The 17240-nt window shown below is 38.9% G+C and overlaps 1 protein-coding gene across 5 annotated transcripts in view; it reads right to left on the bottom strand.

Annotated features, from left to right (window-relative positions):
• Window positions 1-17240, bottom strand: part of KAT2B (lysine acetyltransferase 2B) — a 99993-nt gene that overhangs the window by 32420 nt on the left and 50333 nt on the right. For 4 of the 5 annotated variants that reach the window (XM_077865358.1, XM_077865355.1, XM_077865356.1 and 1 more), the window contains 5 exons: window positions 16611-16703; window positions 16039-16215; window positions 15063-15244; window positions 7664-7855; window positions 2024-2130 (listed from right to left, as the gene is read on the bottom strand). In XM_077865358.1, coding sequence (XP_077721484.1) covers window positions 2024-2130; window positions 7664-7855; window positions 15063-15244; window positions 16039-16215; window positions 16611-16703 — 751 coding nt within the window. The remainder of the gene's footprint in view (window positions 1-2023; window positions 2131-7663; window positions 7856-15062; window positions 15245-16038; window positions 16216-16610; window positions 16704-17240) is intronic. The other variant, XM_077865354.1, reaches the window with a different exon arrangement.

The raw sequence follows: 17240 nt of genomic DNA, 5'->3' as shown, positions 1-17240 counted from the left end.
CCTCCCACAAGCATTTGCCTGCACATTCGCAGCACACGCCAAAGTAAGGCAGTGTGGTAGTGGCTAGAGGTCTGGCTCTTCATGTAGTAAAGTAGTTAAGGAATTCCACAGCCTAGGCATGAAGCCCAGTTCCAATGCTTAGGAACTATGATAGTGGGCAACTTGGTGCTCCTCTCTGAGCTTCGGTGTCTCACCAATTTCTCAGGGGATATATGTTATTTTTATTGTGGCAAAACAGTCTCTGACCACCCAGGAGTCACACCCATAGGAAACACAAGACTTACAGAAAAATGGGGTTAGGATAGCATGAGGTAAGTGTTCTCAAATATTGCTGCACATCAGAATCACCTGGGGAGCTTTTAAAAGTCTCAACGTCTGGCCTCAACCAACTCTATCACTCTCGAGAAAAGCCTCAGAAATCAGTATTACTTTAAATCAACACAAGTGATGCCATAGCGCAGCCAAGTTAGAGAACCCAAGATAAGATATAGTCAAGGTTCTATGAAAGTCTGGAAGAAAAGAGATCCAGTCCTTGCTAGAAGGCATAGGAAGAATAAGGAAAGAGTTTGTGGGAGAGATGCCACTTGAAAACCAGACAAAATAAAGACAAACTGAACAGCACAGGGACAGACAGAGCAATAAAGAGGATAGATATGTCCAGCCACCACAGAGAATATGTCCTGTAAATGCTAAAATCTCAAGTCTCTAAAAACAAGAATTCAAACAAAAAGGATTTGATCCAACCCAAAATACCTCATTCCCTAAGTACTGTGCTTCGCAGAGATTTAATTATATTTATATCCAAACTTGGGCTCTAGGTGAAAAAAAAAATTAATCACTACCTCAAATGTATTCTGCTGAGTAAAAGAAGTCAGACTCAGAAAATGGTGTACCATATGATTCTATTCATATGACATTCTAGAAAAGGCAAACTCCAGGAACAAAAAACAAATCAGTGGTTGCCAAGGCTGGAGGTACAGTAATGAATGGGATGGACTACAGAGGGTTACAAAGGAATTTTCTGGGGGGAAGCCACTGTTCTGTATTTTGATGGTACTGGTGGTTATACAACAGCATGTGTTTTGTCAAAATTCACAGAACTGTATTAACTGTATTTTTTTTTTCTGGAGGCAAAAATAATACACACTGAGCTAGAGATCTTAAAAACTCTGACATCAAAATTCTGCATTCTTTTTCCCCATGACCACATACAAATTACCGTTTTGGCATCTCTTGCTAAACTTATCCGAGTCTTCCTAGTGTCAAAGGCAGCAATTCAGATCCTCTCTCTGGGATCAGAAGTCACTAGTCTTCCTTCACCATAAAATACCAGCTGATGCCACTCAGGGCAATGGCAACGGTGCTCTCGCCTCACTGGAAGTCCTTCACGACCTGAGATTTAAGACTACTCTCTTCCACTCACCATCCTACCTTTATCCATGATAGTAACTTGATGCAAGAAACAGACATCACAGATTCAGAAATTAGACCAAGACTTGATTCCTGGGCATAATTGGACATTGACTGAGACTTAAAGTGTCTTTAAAAAGAGCCAGGGGTTGCCTGGGTAACTCAGTGGTTGAGCATCTGCCTTTGGCTCAGGTCATGATCCCAGGGTCCAGGGATTGGGTTCCACATCAGGCTCCCTGCAAGGAGCCTGCTTCTCCCTCTGCCTATGTCTCTGCCTCTCTCTCTCTCTCTCTGTGTATCTGTCATGAATAAATAAAATCTTAAAAAAAAAAAAAAAAAAAGCCAGCGTTTGACTACAGAGGTGAGCTGTGTGGTATTTTACACCTCCTCTAAGATTGTAATGTGCAAGCAAAGCAAACCTAATAGCACAAGGAGGAGTGGTTTTAACTGATTTGCACCTGCTCTCCTTGATGCAGATGCAAGATTCGCCAAACTGTTACTTTTTTGTTGGCTCTATTCTTCAATTTTTTGGTGAAAAACACAAATAAATGCAGAGTTGAGCTGTGACTAACACTTCCTGATTGTTCTTGGATTTATGCAAAGAGAAATTTACCTGTTTGGATTCCTAGCTGGCTGGTTCTGGTAGAGGCTGAGAGAAAATCCTGATCCCAGATAGGAGAGTTTTGACTATAAACTTCTTCTTCTAACATGGACAGAAACCTAGACACAAGAGTAAAAGCAACAGTAAGATAAAAAACTAATATATTACCAGAGGGACGAAAGCCCTAACCATCTATGGCAAGCACCCCAATATCAGCATCTTACCTTCACTTCAGAAATACGCTCATGAATTATGACTCAAATAATGACTTTGTTAATGGCCTGTATATTCAAACAAGGAAATGCATTTCTACAAATTTATTCTCTTTTGATTCTCCACGGATTGACACAACATAGACTGCACAGTGTCATTAACTGTAGGAATGCATTCCACTAAGTGCTCCTCAGCGTCAGAGCAAGATTTCCACCATCCATGGAGCTGTTATTACCACTGTCATTATCCACCACAAAAGCTAATATTTATCAAGTGCTTGCCATGTGCCTGCACTGTTCTGTGAACTTCTTACTGAATCCTCACATCAACCCAATGGGTTACGTATTTTTATTATCACAAACCTATGAAATGGAACCCATTATTATATCCATTTTACAGAAAAAAAACTTAAGCATGATATTAAATAACTGGCTCAAAGTTCCACAATGAGGAAATTGCCAGGCTAGGATTAGAATGTGATTGATTGCTATGTTATACTTATGTCATAAACCAAATTGATCTCAAATTTTGGGGGTCCACAGAAATCACAGGGAGACTTTGTTAGAAATATAGATAGCCAAGCCCGGGCTTACTGAATCAGAGTCCCTGAGAACAGGCTTGAGTGACTAAATTTTTTGAAGTACCTTAAACCTATGTGTATCAAAAGTGAAGAACAATGATTAAAATAGCAACACAAGACTACACATCTGGTACTGGAATACCTTCCTACAAGCCTCTTTTTAAGGCACGTTAATTCCAGGGGAGAAATATAAGAAAAGGCTAAGAGCTTGGACTCTAGAATCCATTTGCCAAGCTCACCACTTAATTTCTGTGACCCTTAAGATAAATTATTCTTAACTTTCTTCTTTCTCAGATTCCTCTTCCATAAAACAGAAACATCAACACTAATTCCTGCATAGGGTCATAGTGAGAAATAAGCTAATGTGCATTCATAAAATAGTGCCTGACCCCAAGTAAGTACTCCATTCATCCTTTCAACAAATACTGGTTGAATGTCTGCCCTGTGCCAGGCACTCTATTAGGTGCTGTGAGGGCAAGGCGAACAAAACCACCATCTTGCCCCCATGAAGTTCACACTGCAATGTTGTAATAAAGGTTGAATATGATGAGTCCACTATTCTGTCTCTGAAATTTTGAACTCCAGAAGTTCTTAAAAAAAGATCTCCCATAACCCATTTGGCAACAATCTAACCTGAACATACATAAAATTATCTATAGTTTTTACAATTAAAAGTGGATTTGATTTAGGGGGATATCCCCTACCCTTAGTGCTGTGATATATGTGTTATATTACCTTGACAAAATATTTTAAATCTTGAATTTTGGGGTGCCCTGGGTGGCTCACTTGGTTAAGTATCTGCCTTCGGCTCAGGTCATGCCCCCAGGACCCACATTGGGCTCCCTAATCATCTATGGCATTTTGCTCCCCTAACCATCTCAGCGGGGAGCCTGCTTCTCCCTCTCCCGCTGCCTGCTGCTCTCCCTGTTTGTGTTTTCTCTCTCCTTTTGTCAAGTAAATAAATAAAATCCTTAAAAATAAATCTTAAATTTTGAAACATCGGTATCAAAGTTTTGGATAACTGACCAAGGATCCATATCATTATCATAATCACTAAAAGTACCACTGTTCTTCCCATTTATCAATGCCTATAAGAATTTAAATTATTTCAGGGTGGGAGAGGTTTGTTTTGTGAAAGTGAAAACAGATCGGGAAAGGTCCTAGGCATTTTCTTACTTGCTACTCAGATTAAAACTCAGATTTAGGGTCACTTAGGTGGTTCAATTAAGCGTCTGACTTCAGCTCAGGTCATGATCCTGGAGTCCAGGGATTGAGTCTCCCCCATGGGGCTCCCAGCTGGGTGGAGAGTCTGCTTCTCCCTCTCCCTCTGCCCCTCCCCCTACTTGTGTTTGCTTACTCGATTGCTCGCACACTCTCTCTCAAATAAATAAATAAATCTTTTTAAAAACTTAAAAAAAAAAAGAACAAATCTCAGATTTAAGAACAAGGTACCATTTGAATAAGTACCTACCCGCACATGATAGTTTAATTCATGGTTTATAGAAACTGCATGAGTCACTTCCTAAGCAAGCCACCATTAACTTTTTAAAACATTTTAGTATGTTTCTTACCAATCACAGCAAGACTGACAGCAATAGGAGGTAAGATCCTTACTGATATCATGTCCTGATCTTGCTATGAAAAAGAAGGTGCTTGAGGCCTTTTCTCATTTTCCCATCTTACACAGCCCTCCAGATTTCCCCAACTGCCCTTCATCATGGAGGTAAATTTCCTTTCCCTTTTCTAGGCTCTTCTCTATCAGTAATTGGTTAGAACACTGTTCACAAAGCCCTGCAGAGGGGTGGCTCAGTGGTTGAGCATCTGCCTTTGGCTCAAGGCGTGATCCCTGGGTCCTGGGATTGAGTCCCGGCATCGGGCTCCCCATAGGAAGCCTGATTCTCCCTCTGCCTATGTCTCTTCCTCTCTGTGTGTCTCTCATGAATAAATAAACAAAATCTTATTTAAAAAAAAAAAAAAAAGCCCTGCAGAGATTCACCAAGGAAGAGTTCCATCACTAATTTAAGAAAAATAATTCTATATACATATATGCGTGTTATATATGTATATATAAACAGAGTTATTTCATTATAATAAATAGTCTCATGCAATGATGAGAGTACTTGCTTTGTGTATATATACAATACAAAACTGCAGAAATAAAGAAAACAATCCATGGAGAAAAACACTAAAAGTAGTTCCGAGTGGTAGGGCTTGGGGGTTGGAGGGAGGGGGAGCATCTTTTGCTTCTTTGTTCTCTCTTGATCAAATTTTCATCTGAATGTGCATTCATCACTTTTAGGATAAAATATAGATACTAAACCCTTCTAAAAACCACCTTGTATGCTAGTGGATGGAGGGAAAGGCAAAAATTTTGTTTTTGTTTTTTAATGTATACATTTTTTTCATATTTCCACAGGTTTTTTGTTTTTTACATTTTGTATACATATTTTTAAAGACTTATATATTTGAGAGAAGGAAGAGCTCCTGCCAGTGCAAGGTGAGGAGAGGAAGAGGGACTAGAAGAGAAGCAGACTCCCCACTGAGCAGGGAGCCTGACATGAGTGGGACTCAATCCCAGGACCCTGAGATCACAACCTGAGCCAAAATCAAGAGGTAGATGCTTAACTGATCACACCACCCAGGCACCCTAGGAAAGGCACAAATTAAAGCCACGTATTAGAAAGGGCACTTATGAGGAGGAGGAAGTTAAGGATGTCAACCTTGCAAATGCATGTGAGAATCACAGCGATATCAAGGAATGGTGTGCAGCCAGCTATAGCTCTCACACTGTGACAGTGCCCAAGACTCAAACAGCACCTGAAGCTTCCATATATGTGATTCCGCTGCCAAGGCTATAGGTATAAATCCTTATCAGCCTCAGTCTTGTCATATTCACTGACAGGGGGTTTAAAAGGAGAAGTGGGTGGTAGTTTTACCCTACCATTAGTAATAGAGAAGAGAAAAAAACAGCATGGATTTTTTTAATCCAACAGCATAAGCATGCCAGAACTATGGGATGAAGGAACATAACACACTATAATTAGCAAATATCTGCAAGAAGCAAAATGAATTTGCTATGGGGAAAAAAAAACAAAAAACCTGTTACTCTCTAAGGTAATTAAAATTTCTCTTTAAGTACCATAGAAGATGGGGGAGGGCCCCCTTTGTTCCTTGGCTTAGAAACACAGAATGACAACTATAATCTAAAAATATAAAAATGCTGCTTATGTGGCAATGTAATAGAGAAATAAGAAAACTGCTGTAAATCCTGAACGAAAGGAGCTCAGACCAGCTAAAAGGCAGCTACTGTATACACGAGCATGCCCAGAGATCATAACCCATGTAGGCACAATACCCAAATTGCAGCTTCAAGTACTTCTGAATCTTCTTCCCTGGAGAATACCAAAATGTTCATGTCATGCCTCAGTCTCCGGTAGCGGCTGCCTTAAGAAAACACCGGAACTCAGGATGCTAGGATTTATGTGCAAATATTGGGAGTTCAGCTAAAGCTCATCAGAATTACCCATGACATCTTCTATCCACAGCTTGGGATTTGTGTTAAACTGTAAAGGAATTTTCAGTCAATTTCTATCAGAAAAACATTTTTTGTTGTTTTTTTGGACCTTATTCTTAAAAATTAAAGCTGTCTTTCCTGAGAAACAAACTGGGTAATAAAATAATAAAACTTAATAATAAAAATCAAGTTTCTCTACTAAAATAGGGCATCATCAGTCTCTGGTTAAAGAGAATACCTCCTCTCTTAAACTCTTCTCTACACCAGCAGTTCTCACGGTATAAGGAAGGAAGGCTCTATCATACCTAGAAAGCCCTTTCAAATCATACCTTCGACCTTGTCCACAATAAATGCTGGTCTAGGCAGCATGACGCCCACAAAACAAACTGTCTCACTCAGTGTCTTGCTGTCACTGGTCCATGACTAATAGGCAACTGCACCTGCAGCCCCTCTCATGAGCAGCCAGGCTTTTAGTTTAAAATTTTGGTCTTAGCACTGAAAATGCATTTCCAAGGCCAATGGTACAACACTGCAACTTCCTATTCCTTTTTTCTTTTTTTAATTTATTCATGAGAGACACAGAGAGAGGCAGAGACAGAGAGGCAGAGGGAGAAGCAGGCTCCATGCTGGTAGCCCAATGTGGGACTTGATCCCAGGACTCCAGGATCATGCCCTGAGCCAAAGGCAGACACTTAACCACAAAGACACCCAGGCATCCCACTTCCTATTCCTTTAACACATTTCCTTTGTTTGAAAAATATTTCCTTGATTATTTATATGTTGGAGCTCTGGCAGGTACACAAGAGTTACATATATTCTACAAAAAACTGAGTAGAGAGGTACAAAGATCATTCTGAAGGAAGTCTCTCTATTCCCACCCAGCCCCGTCCTTGGGGTCTAGTTTTCAAAGAGTGAGGGGCAGGTAGACCGTAGCTGAGGCAGAAGTGATTCACCAGACTTAGAAAGGGTTGGAGATGTGGGATGGAAAAAAAATCAGCCACTTGGGTTGTCCTGCTGAGTAGATGGAAACTGTTTCTTCCACTCTCCTCCATCTTCCGCTAGCTCCCTGGCAGCTGAATATACCCAACAGAGCACAACCCCATTCCGAGACCCAAAGACAAGGACCCAGGTGAGATGAGGTGGCACTACAGCAACACAAATCCCACACTAACAACAGATACACTGTGTAGTACCTAAAAAGGGAGCTGAGAAGGAGAGAGTCCCTTCTCCCTCTTCCCTGGGACGCTTTTCCTATCATTCCTGATCTTGTTACTGATACAGGCTTTGGTGAATGTCTATCAATCTCAAGCTCCACAATCAAAGACCTGCAAGGGCGCTCTCTTACTTTGGGAAATGGGTCAGGATGAGAGTTCTTTTTTCAAGTGGCAGTTTGTCTTTCTCCTGTCTCGCTTGTTCCAGGAGTTGTCTTCTCATGACTGTGAAGACTGAGCGCAGCAGTGTTCTCCCAAACACCTGGGTGGTTTCATAGCGAGGTAGACTGTCACAGAACTGGGGCACATTGCAATAACACAGCCACCTGTGATAAGAGGAGACAAGCACCATCAATATACCTTAAGCCCCCAGGTCCATCTGAAACATCCATTGATGGATGTCTAACCACAGCAGAAGAAACTAGGTCTGCATTGACGAGTAGTAGTACCACTGCCAGCTACTGAAACTTGGAAATTTGTTTAGTTTGCCCATATACAAGCATTTGGGTCCAGTTCTGTGAAAATCATTCCATTCTGCAGCATCATGCAGGGAGTCCTACAGTCACACGGTCCTGGGGTCAAATCCCTGCTTTGCCACTTAACTGGCTGCATGACTTGGGGAAATGTAATCATGTTTAGAAGTCTCCTAGTCCTTACCTGTAAAGGGGGGGGCAGCAATAATACCTACCTCGTTGAATTGTTATGAGCATGATATGGAAAGTGCAAGGTGCAATTCGAGTTTCTGGTATGTAAGTGGTAGTTTAAATAAAAGAAGATATTAAAGGAGAAGCTGAGGAAGTCCCATTTGTGAATGACTCAGAATTCCAACATCTAGTTCTCTGGGTAAAATTTAAAATGCCTACACAGCACTCACATACCCCTGAAGCTTTGATGAGAAGATAAAGATCTTCAAGACTATTCAAAACTCAGTCAAAACGCAGGAAGTAATAAGCTTCACCATCTGTCGCTTAAGTGTGTCTTCAATGACTCAGCCTTCAACTTAAAAATGCACTTCGGCATTACAAAAGCTGGACGAGTGCCCAGGCCCAGGGGGAAGCCAGAGGCTTTCTTGAGATCTGACCTCGGTTCTGGGGTACACTGGCTACGTAGGGCAAACAATGGAGAAGGCTCATTCAGCCAAGAGAAGCTAGAGAATCAAAGTTTATTCAAAATCGACCCTCTTTCTTTATAGTCTCCCAGGATGCAAGGTCTCAAATTCCCAGGACCCAGTAATATAACTGTACAGTAGGGGTCAGAAGATGTTGCCAGACCAGGGGTCAGAAGCTTCATCACACAAATCCTCATTCCTTGGCAGCAGATCCAAACCTCCTTTTCCGGGACAGGACTGCTTTCCAAAAAATTAACACCTCTCTTCTTGGTGTGCCTTCCTGATACCTTTAAAGTGGGAGGAAGAGCTCTAATATGCCCAAACTGCTAATGGGAAGCTCCTGATGAATGTTCCAACCCTTAATAAAGAGTGGAATAATAGTAATTAACTTGTACTTATTGCTCTCTTTCTCTTATTCTGTATCACTTTGTATCTTCCCTGTGGTGTGATGGTGGTAGTGGTGGTGGTAGTTCATCTTTCGGAAAGAAAATTTTCATTAGTTCACCTGCCTAAATTCAAAATTGACCTTAAAACCCTGCTACTATTCCAACTCTTCTCTCAGCTTTTCTGTCTTAATAATTTATACCCAAATGTCATTTTATGATTACAGTACCAAAATGGGCATCTTAAGTGTTCTACTGTATCTTGTCAAACCAGAAACAGTGGTCCTGGTGGCAGACAAGTTAGGAGGTGCATTTATTTTGTAATTCATAAGGCACTTCACATAGAACTGCATCACCTTCAAGGCTGGATATTAGTCTGTGGCCACCTGATGAGGTTATAAGATATTTGGGGTTGAAGGGTGGCCAGCTCCCAAGTGACTAATTATGAAACAACAAACGTTAATAGTTAAAATTACAAACCTTAATAATTCAGAAATTCAGTTTCACGAGACTTAGGCCATCACAGGACTATAATGTTAAAAATATGTCCAATTTTCTGCAATGGAAGGTTGAAGATTCTCAGAATTTAGATCAGTACTGTCCAAAACACCCATCTATGCTGATGGAGATGTTCTCTATCTGTGCTGATACGATGGCTACCAGCCACGTGTAACTACTGAACATCTGAAACATGGCTTGTACAAGTGAGGAGCTTAATTTTTAATATCATTTAATCAATTTAAAATTTACTTTGACATGGAAACAGTGTGAAATATTTTTCCATGAAACATAACTTTACTGCTTCCATAGGAACTCCATTTAGCTTTAGAGGGAGTGAATTGAGATGTGCCATAAGTATAAAACACACATTGGATTTTAAAGACAACACAAAAGAAGATAAAAATGCAATCATTAGTAATTTTTCACATTGATCACACAGTGAAATAATATTTATATATTGGGTAAAATAAGACATTATTGAAATTAATGTCCTGTGCCTATTTACTTTTTTAAATGTAACTACTAGAAAATTTTGTGGCTCACATTATGTATATATGGGAGGCCCTGTTTTTGAGTCTTTTTTTTTTTTTTTTCTGTTTTTGAGTCTTAAGAGCACTTCCATCTGTTGAGGGGTCACAGATGTCCAATACTCTACTTAAAACTGCTGTTATTTCTGCGACAGCAATGGTAGGTCATAAATATTATCGTAAAATCATAAAGTGTTATAAAGAAGTGCTTAACAGGCCATGCAATCTTCCAGGGGAGGGGAAGGCAACACAAACTGTTACTGCCTAGTAAAATGTTTCGAATAATAGGCTTCCATTCATTTCCTCTGAAAGTCATTTTATAGACTACCGTTTATGCTTTTTAACTTTGTTTTGTTTTTACTTGCAAGATTAACTGCATTTTATAAATCTGTAAGGTACACAGTATGGTAAGACAGAGACTGAGTCAATGTGTGGTCTTTTGGTGCTATTTCAATAAATGCTACTACAGTCATTCAGAGTAGTGGGATGGAAAGAAGAAATGGGAATTTATGTGCCTCGTCTCTGCACACACATTCCTCCAAACACTTAAGCAACCATAGGAAAAGATTTTACCTAAATGACTGGCTTCAGGTCTTCTAAAAAGCAGTAAAAGGACAGTTTATTCATTTTCGTATGCCTAATAAAAATGGCACGTGTATGCAAATAACTCAAGAGTTTTGACAGCACTATGATAATTTGCAACTACCTTACTTTCTTTAAAATGTGAACAGAACAGGGCACCTGGGTGGTTCAGTCAGTTAAGCATCCACCTTCTCCTCAAGTTATGATCCTGGGGGTCGACTAAGCCCCATTCAGTGGGGAGTCTGCTTCTCCCTCTACCCTTCCCCCTGCTCATGCTCTCTCTCCCTTGCTTTCTCTCCCTCTATAATAAATAAATTAAAATATTTTTCTTTATTTTATTTATTTATTCATGAGAGACACAGAGAGAGAGGCAGAGACATAGGCAGAAGGAGAAGCAGGCTCCCCAAGGGGAGCCTCATGTGGGACTTGATCTCAGAACTCCAGGATCATGACCTGAGCTGAAAGCAAATGCTCAACCACTGAGCCACCATGCATTCCTAAAATCTTTTTTTTTTTTTTTTTTTTTTTTTTTTTAATGTGAACAGGACTGGAGAACTTGGGCATAGACCATGTCATCCTACTTGCTGGAATGAAAATCCTAAGGTTTGCAGGAATTAAGTGATCTCTCCTAGTTCACCTGAAATAAATGGAAGGATCTTCTATCCCCTAGCCCACTGTTCTTTCCATGCTTCCTGATAAGTGCTGTTCTAGACTTACATGATGAATGCTCAGTAACACAGAGCAATGGTTACATGAAACTGTTTCACCGAAATCAACTTAGTTATATCCAACTTGCACTGTATTCTTACAGAACATCTCCCCAATACAGGGGCGACCATTACACCTTTCAGAAGGTCTGCACAACTCAGAATCTAAGACTAATTATTTGCTGCTTCCAGTAGCCAATTCTGTTGGCCAGAGTATTTTAAAAAGTCACATTCTTCTGACACTTTATTTTCATGTTGTCTCTTCATGGAATTATATTAGTGCACCATCATGAAATTCGGGGAACTTCAAAACATTTGTCCAGAGCTTTTTCTAAATCCAGTGATTTCCAGGGGATATATACTTCTAGTAGGTATCAATTATCTGTTAACATTACAATGTCAAATATTTTCAATATGTAAAATATTTGTAATTTTCCTTTACTCAGAGCAGAGAGTCATTTAAGCAGTTCTACTGTTCAATGAGCACTTAATTTTTATTGGAAAATCTTCACAGGTTGGGTCTGCAATAATAATTTTCTCAGTCTGATCTCTTCCACAGAGTCCTATTTCCCCCATTTTCGTGCTGATGTTTAAGCTCCAGAAGTAAATGTTCCGCCCCTTCTAATTGCTACAACTGCTGTCAATTATATGCTGAACCAGCATTCCAGGTCCTGTGGTTCACTTACACATCAAGATAAAACCTGCAGCCTGTAATATTACCCATTTTTTAGAAGATTAGTATCAGTGAGACACCATGCTGTAGTGGAATGTGGTTTATTAAAATCCTAAATTGTCATGACAATGAGATTTTACTCTGAAACAATTACTGATTCTCATAATTTTCACAGGTTGCTTCTCTGTACTCTCCTTTCATCATCAACATGGTGTGATAGCAGGCAAGCAGAGGAGGCGAGTGTCGTCTACCTTCATTTCCTTATTTATTATTAAGAGGCTCTTGGTCTACATTCCACCTAGAGATCAGCAGGTTTCAGAACTCATCAGGGTGTATTCATTCGAGTCTCTCAGCAGGTTTCTCTTCACCATCGTCGGACTCCACTCTTCTACCCTCAGTCATTGGCTCAAGATGCTGGGCCAACAGAAAGGAATCTGCTGCTGTCTTTCTATTCCCTGTTATTTTAGTTTCTAAAGTGATATTCAAATAATGACACTCTCATGCAGTTGTACATGCTCTCACTTAAGAGTCCCACGCAGTGACTGAGGTTTAGAGAACAACATGTGTGGGAGGAAAATGATGACTAGCTTCTTCCGAGTGCCTGCTCTGTGTGCCAGACACTACACACAACACTCACAGTACTCATGAGACTCGGACAGATGAAGAAACTGAAGGTCAAGGAGGTGACATGACTGGTCTGAAGCATCCAGAACTAGGGAGGGATAGAGCTATGATTCAAACCCACTGTTCATTTCACAGTTTGATTTCTAATTTCACTACTCCATAAGTATTTGGTAATTCTTGGTAATTCCCAATTCTTGGTAATTCCCAAATGCTACATAGCATTTTTACTGGTTTGTAAAATACAGTGATCTCTTCTATGTTGCCTTACATTTAATTCTCCTTCTCGATGAAACAACTTTTCCTCTGTTAAGAGTATATGTAAATACATTCAGTGGTCTGCCTTTGGCAAATATTCAGCTTAGCCAATTGTTCATAGATGGATTTAAAAGACAGATAGATTTTTTAAAGTAATTTCTGCACCCAACATGGGGCTCAAACTCATGAACCCAAGGTTAAGAGTTGCAAGGTCCTCTGAGCCAGCCAGTCATCACTGTATTTTTGATAGATTTATTATTTCTACCCTTATTATAAACAAGTTAAAATAATATAGGAACCATATTATTTCATGAAAAAATCTGAAATGAAAGTATAGAAAAAATATAGAATTTAAAAAACTGATATTGAGCGAATCTGTAATTCCCATAAAAGTCAATTAGTAAGGAAATACTTTATAACTCAAATTATATATATTTTAAAAGAAAGGAGGAGAGGAAAGGAGATATCACTCATGAATATCTGGTCAATGATCAGAGAGGTAGCTTATCTTAAACTATATTCATTTCTACAGGTCATCTGCTGTTACAGAAAATAAGCTGGAGGGGTATCTAGGTGGCTCAGTCGGTTAAGCATCTGACTCTTGGTTTCAGCTCTGGTCATGATCTCAGGGTCCTGAGATCAAGCCCCTCATTGGGCTCTGCACTCAGTGGGCAGTCTGCTTGAAGACTCTCTCCCTCTACCCCTCCCCTTGCTCACACTGCCTGTTCTTTCTCATAAATAAAGCTTTTTTTTTTTAAGATTTTATTTATTTATTCATAAGAGACACAGAGAGAAAGAAAGGTAAAGACATAGGCAGAGTGAGAAGCAGGCTCCATCCAGGGAACCCAAAGTGGGACTCAATTCCAGGATTCCGGGATCACGCCCTGAGCTGAAGGCAGACACTCAAGTGCTGAGTCACCCAGGCGTCCCTCAAAAAAACTTAAAAACTTGAATACAAGTGCTCTCAGGCTTTCAAAAAAACATTGCCTACTTTAAGTCAGGAATACCTTCTGAAGCAAGCTTACTGTGCCAATAAGATATAAAAGAGGATGGGGTATCTGGCTGGCTCATTCAGAAGAGCATGTGACTCTTGATCTCTAGGTCATGAGTTCGAGCCCCACAGTAAGTATAGATTGCTTAAATAAATAAATAAAATAAAAAAGGGGAAAGTTATAAAAAGGGAAATAGAATGGATAATTCAAGACACTCTCATTCAAATAAAAATAAATGTAAGTCATCCAATTTTGTGTGGCCCATGTCAAAGATTTTTGAAGTCAATTCTATTATTCTGTAATTCATAAACAATAAAAATAAATTTCCATGTTAGGGGGGAGAAATGTGCAATCCAAGAATATTCGCACAGTCTGAAGTCCACCAACAGGGAAAAGGTTGTGTAAATTACAGTACATCAACTCAACAGACCATAATGTAACCAGTAAAATGTTTGATATGATGTTAAGTAGGGGGACAAAAGAATGCAAATTCTATATATATATATTTTTCATTCTAACTAACATAAAATAATTATTTAAAGGGCAAAGACTGGAAGACAACATGTGTAATGATATCAGTCTCAACATGGTGATAGGACTAGGGTGATCACTCCTTCTTTATAAAAATTTTTTAACATTATTATATTCATATGTCAATGTTTTTTTAAATGAGTGAAGTTTCTATATAATAATTGCAGAGTCATAGTATGATTACCTAGGTCAGTGATTTTCAGTAGAAATACAATACAAGCCACTTTAAGTATTTTAAGTTTTCTAGTAGTTATTGAAAAGGTAAAAAGAAATAGATGAAATTAACTTTAATATCTTATTTAATTGTATATCCAAAATATTATCATTTCAAATGTAATCAATATTAAAAAGTACTAATGAAATATTTTACATTCTTTTTTTTGTATAATCTTCGAAATCTCAATTCATACTAGCCACATTTCAAGTGCTCAGTAGCTCCATGTAGCTATCACTCTCACACTGGATATTACGGGACCTCATCCCCCAAAATATCATGATATTAATAAAAAGTTAAATTATAGAAACATTCTCTCTGAATTGATGGAGTTTCCATGTAAGAGGGCAACCCTCTGCTTGCAGAGACAAGTAGTAATTTTATGTCTACAACAGGCTCTAAGAGGCCAAAAGAAAAGAACTGGTCATCTGATTACCTTGTGTAGTTCTCTTTGTATCCAGAAATATCATCATTGGGAGATCGCAGTCTTCGTTGAGATGGTGCCTCCAGGTGCCAATAGTTGATGCGGTTTAGGAACATTTTTGCCAACTCAACTATTGTTTGCCTTTCTTTGGATGGCAGGTGACTAAATTTGTACTGTACAAAGTTATTCACACCCTTAAAAGGAGGGAAGGCAATTTATTCGTACAGCTATGCAACCATACTAATTCTGAACACCCACACAGTCAGTACCATTGGTGGTTATTAGCTAGAGAACAGACATTTCTCTATTCACAAAAATCTCTTCCTTTTCTCTATTAGAAAACGCAAATGCCTAGAGGGGATCATGCCACAGATCATAGTGGATGAAAAGTGACAAGACAGAGAAGCTGTGGGTTGCTCTTCTATGCCTGCTGCAATTCTCAAGCATTAAAGAGAAAATCAAAATCACAGACAGAAAAGGTCAAAACCTCTTAATAAAATATCAGTATTTTGCAGAATAATTCTTGTTGCACTATCAAAATAGTAGGTCAACATATAATGAGGTTCTTTGATAAACATTATGTTTTTATATTACCAAAATTTTAATCACAAGGCTGGGCTGCTCACAGGTCTTCCATTGAACCAAACCACTAAAATTTAAACTCTTTACTATCACTCTTTTGGCTTTGGCAAGCTTAACAAGAAAAAAAAAATTCTTATTCAAAATTATAAGCTTTTAAGAGAATCTGTAGATTAATGTTTCTGTAAAACATCCCATCTAATCTAATTTCAAATAAAAGAGCAATAAATTCTTATTGAATAGAGTTTGGAGACAAATAAGAAATAAAATTTCTTATTTGTATTTGTAGTGACTCTGATGTCCTAGCTTCTATAATCATTCCCATAAAGAAATTCAGTCAAGAGTGCCTGAGATTTTGTTAACCAAATAATGGTAGACTAAAAAGTGACTTTGAGGAGAGATACAATACCTCACAAAAAAAGTCTATATGTGTCAACAGATTCCTCAAGTAAACCAATGTCTTTCCAGGAATCACAATGTAACAGGAAGTCAATTTCTGGATGCAAAGTCTCATTTCTTTTTTGTGTTTTTTGCTTGACTTACAATGTTTGTCACAATGCTCCTGAATTCCCTTCACCTCAATAGGCTTTTTCAGACAGGGACAAACAAAAGGACAAAGACTTAATTTTAAAATATCAACATCAAGAAAAAGCACATTCCATGTGTTCTTATGACCTACATGTTCTGCTTAATTTTTTTCTTCCCCAAACACAGTGAATTCTGAGTATACAGCAACCATAAAAGACAAAAGCTAAAAAAAAAAAAAAAAAAAAAAAAAAGACAAAAGCTAGATCATTTATTAAATTAAGTATGCATTTCTGATGCAAAAAGTCCAAGACAATCTACAGACTCAGTGAGCATCTCTAGCCAAGTATAGAGAATGGAAAGAAGACACATATAGAGATGGAAGATTAGGTTTGTTCAGCCTCAAAGCAATAAAAAGGGGCTTCTCTTTTTTTTTTTTTTTTTCTAAATTTTTACCTGTTCAATACTAGGTTTTTCAAATGGGGGTTTCTTCTCCAAAGAGCCTTCAACCACAGGTTTTCCTCTTTGTAAAATAGACTTTCTCAAGAGCTGCAAAAAAAAAAAATCATTAAGAAAAAAAAAATCAATGTCTATCTCTCTCTCTCTCTCTCTCTCACACACACACACACACCTCACAGCCTCTGAAGGGAAGTCACCATATTCTAATAATCTTATCTACATGTAAATAAATCCTTAAATCAATAAAATGGGTTACTACCAGGTAACCCAAATTTGCCTTCATACTCATGACCAGAGCAGCCTAGAGCACCAGCAGTAGCCATCAGGCACCCCTATCCTACTTATTTTCCCTTCTCCCCACCATTTCTAGATTCCCACTGACCCAAGGCCTGGTATACAACACTCACACTTTGCATGTGCCCGTCTAAGCCGCTGCAGGTATGCTGATGCTCTGGAGGGTTTTCTTTAAGATTTATTTATTTATTTTAGAAAGAGGGCACATGGGGAGGAGGGACAGAGAGAGGGAGGGAGCATCCTAAGCCGGCTCCTCACCCACACGGGGCTCCATCTCATGCAGATTACAACTGGTGTCAAAACCAAGAGTCGGACCCTTAATCGGCCGCACCA

This window comes from Canis aureus, chromosome 22 (assembly GCF_053574225.1).
Source record: "Canis aureus isolate CA01 chromosome 22, VMU_Caureus_v.1.0, whole genome shotgun sequence".
NCBI classification, from domain to species: Eukaryota; Metazoa; Chordata; class Mammalia; order Carnivora; family Canidae; genus Canis; species Canis aureus.
Note: the sequence above shows the minus strand (reverse complement) of the source record. Positions and strands in the feature narration are given on the sequence as shown.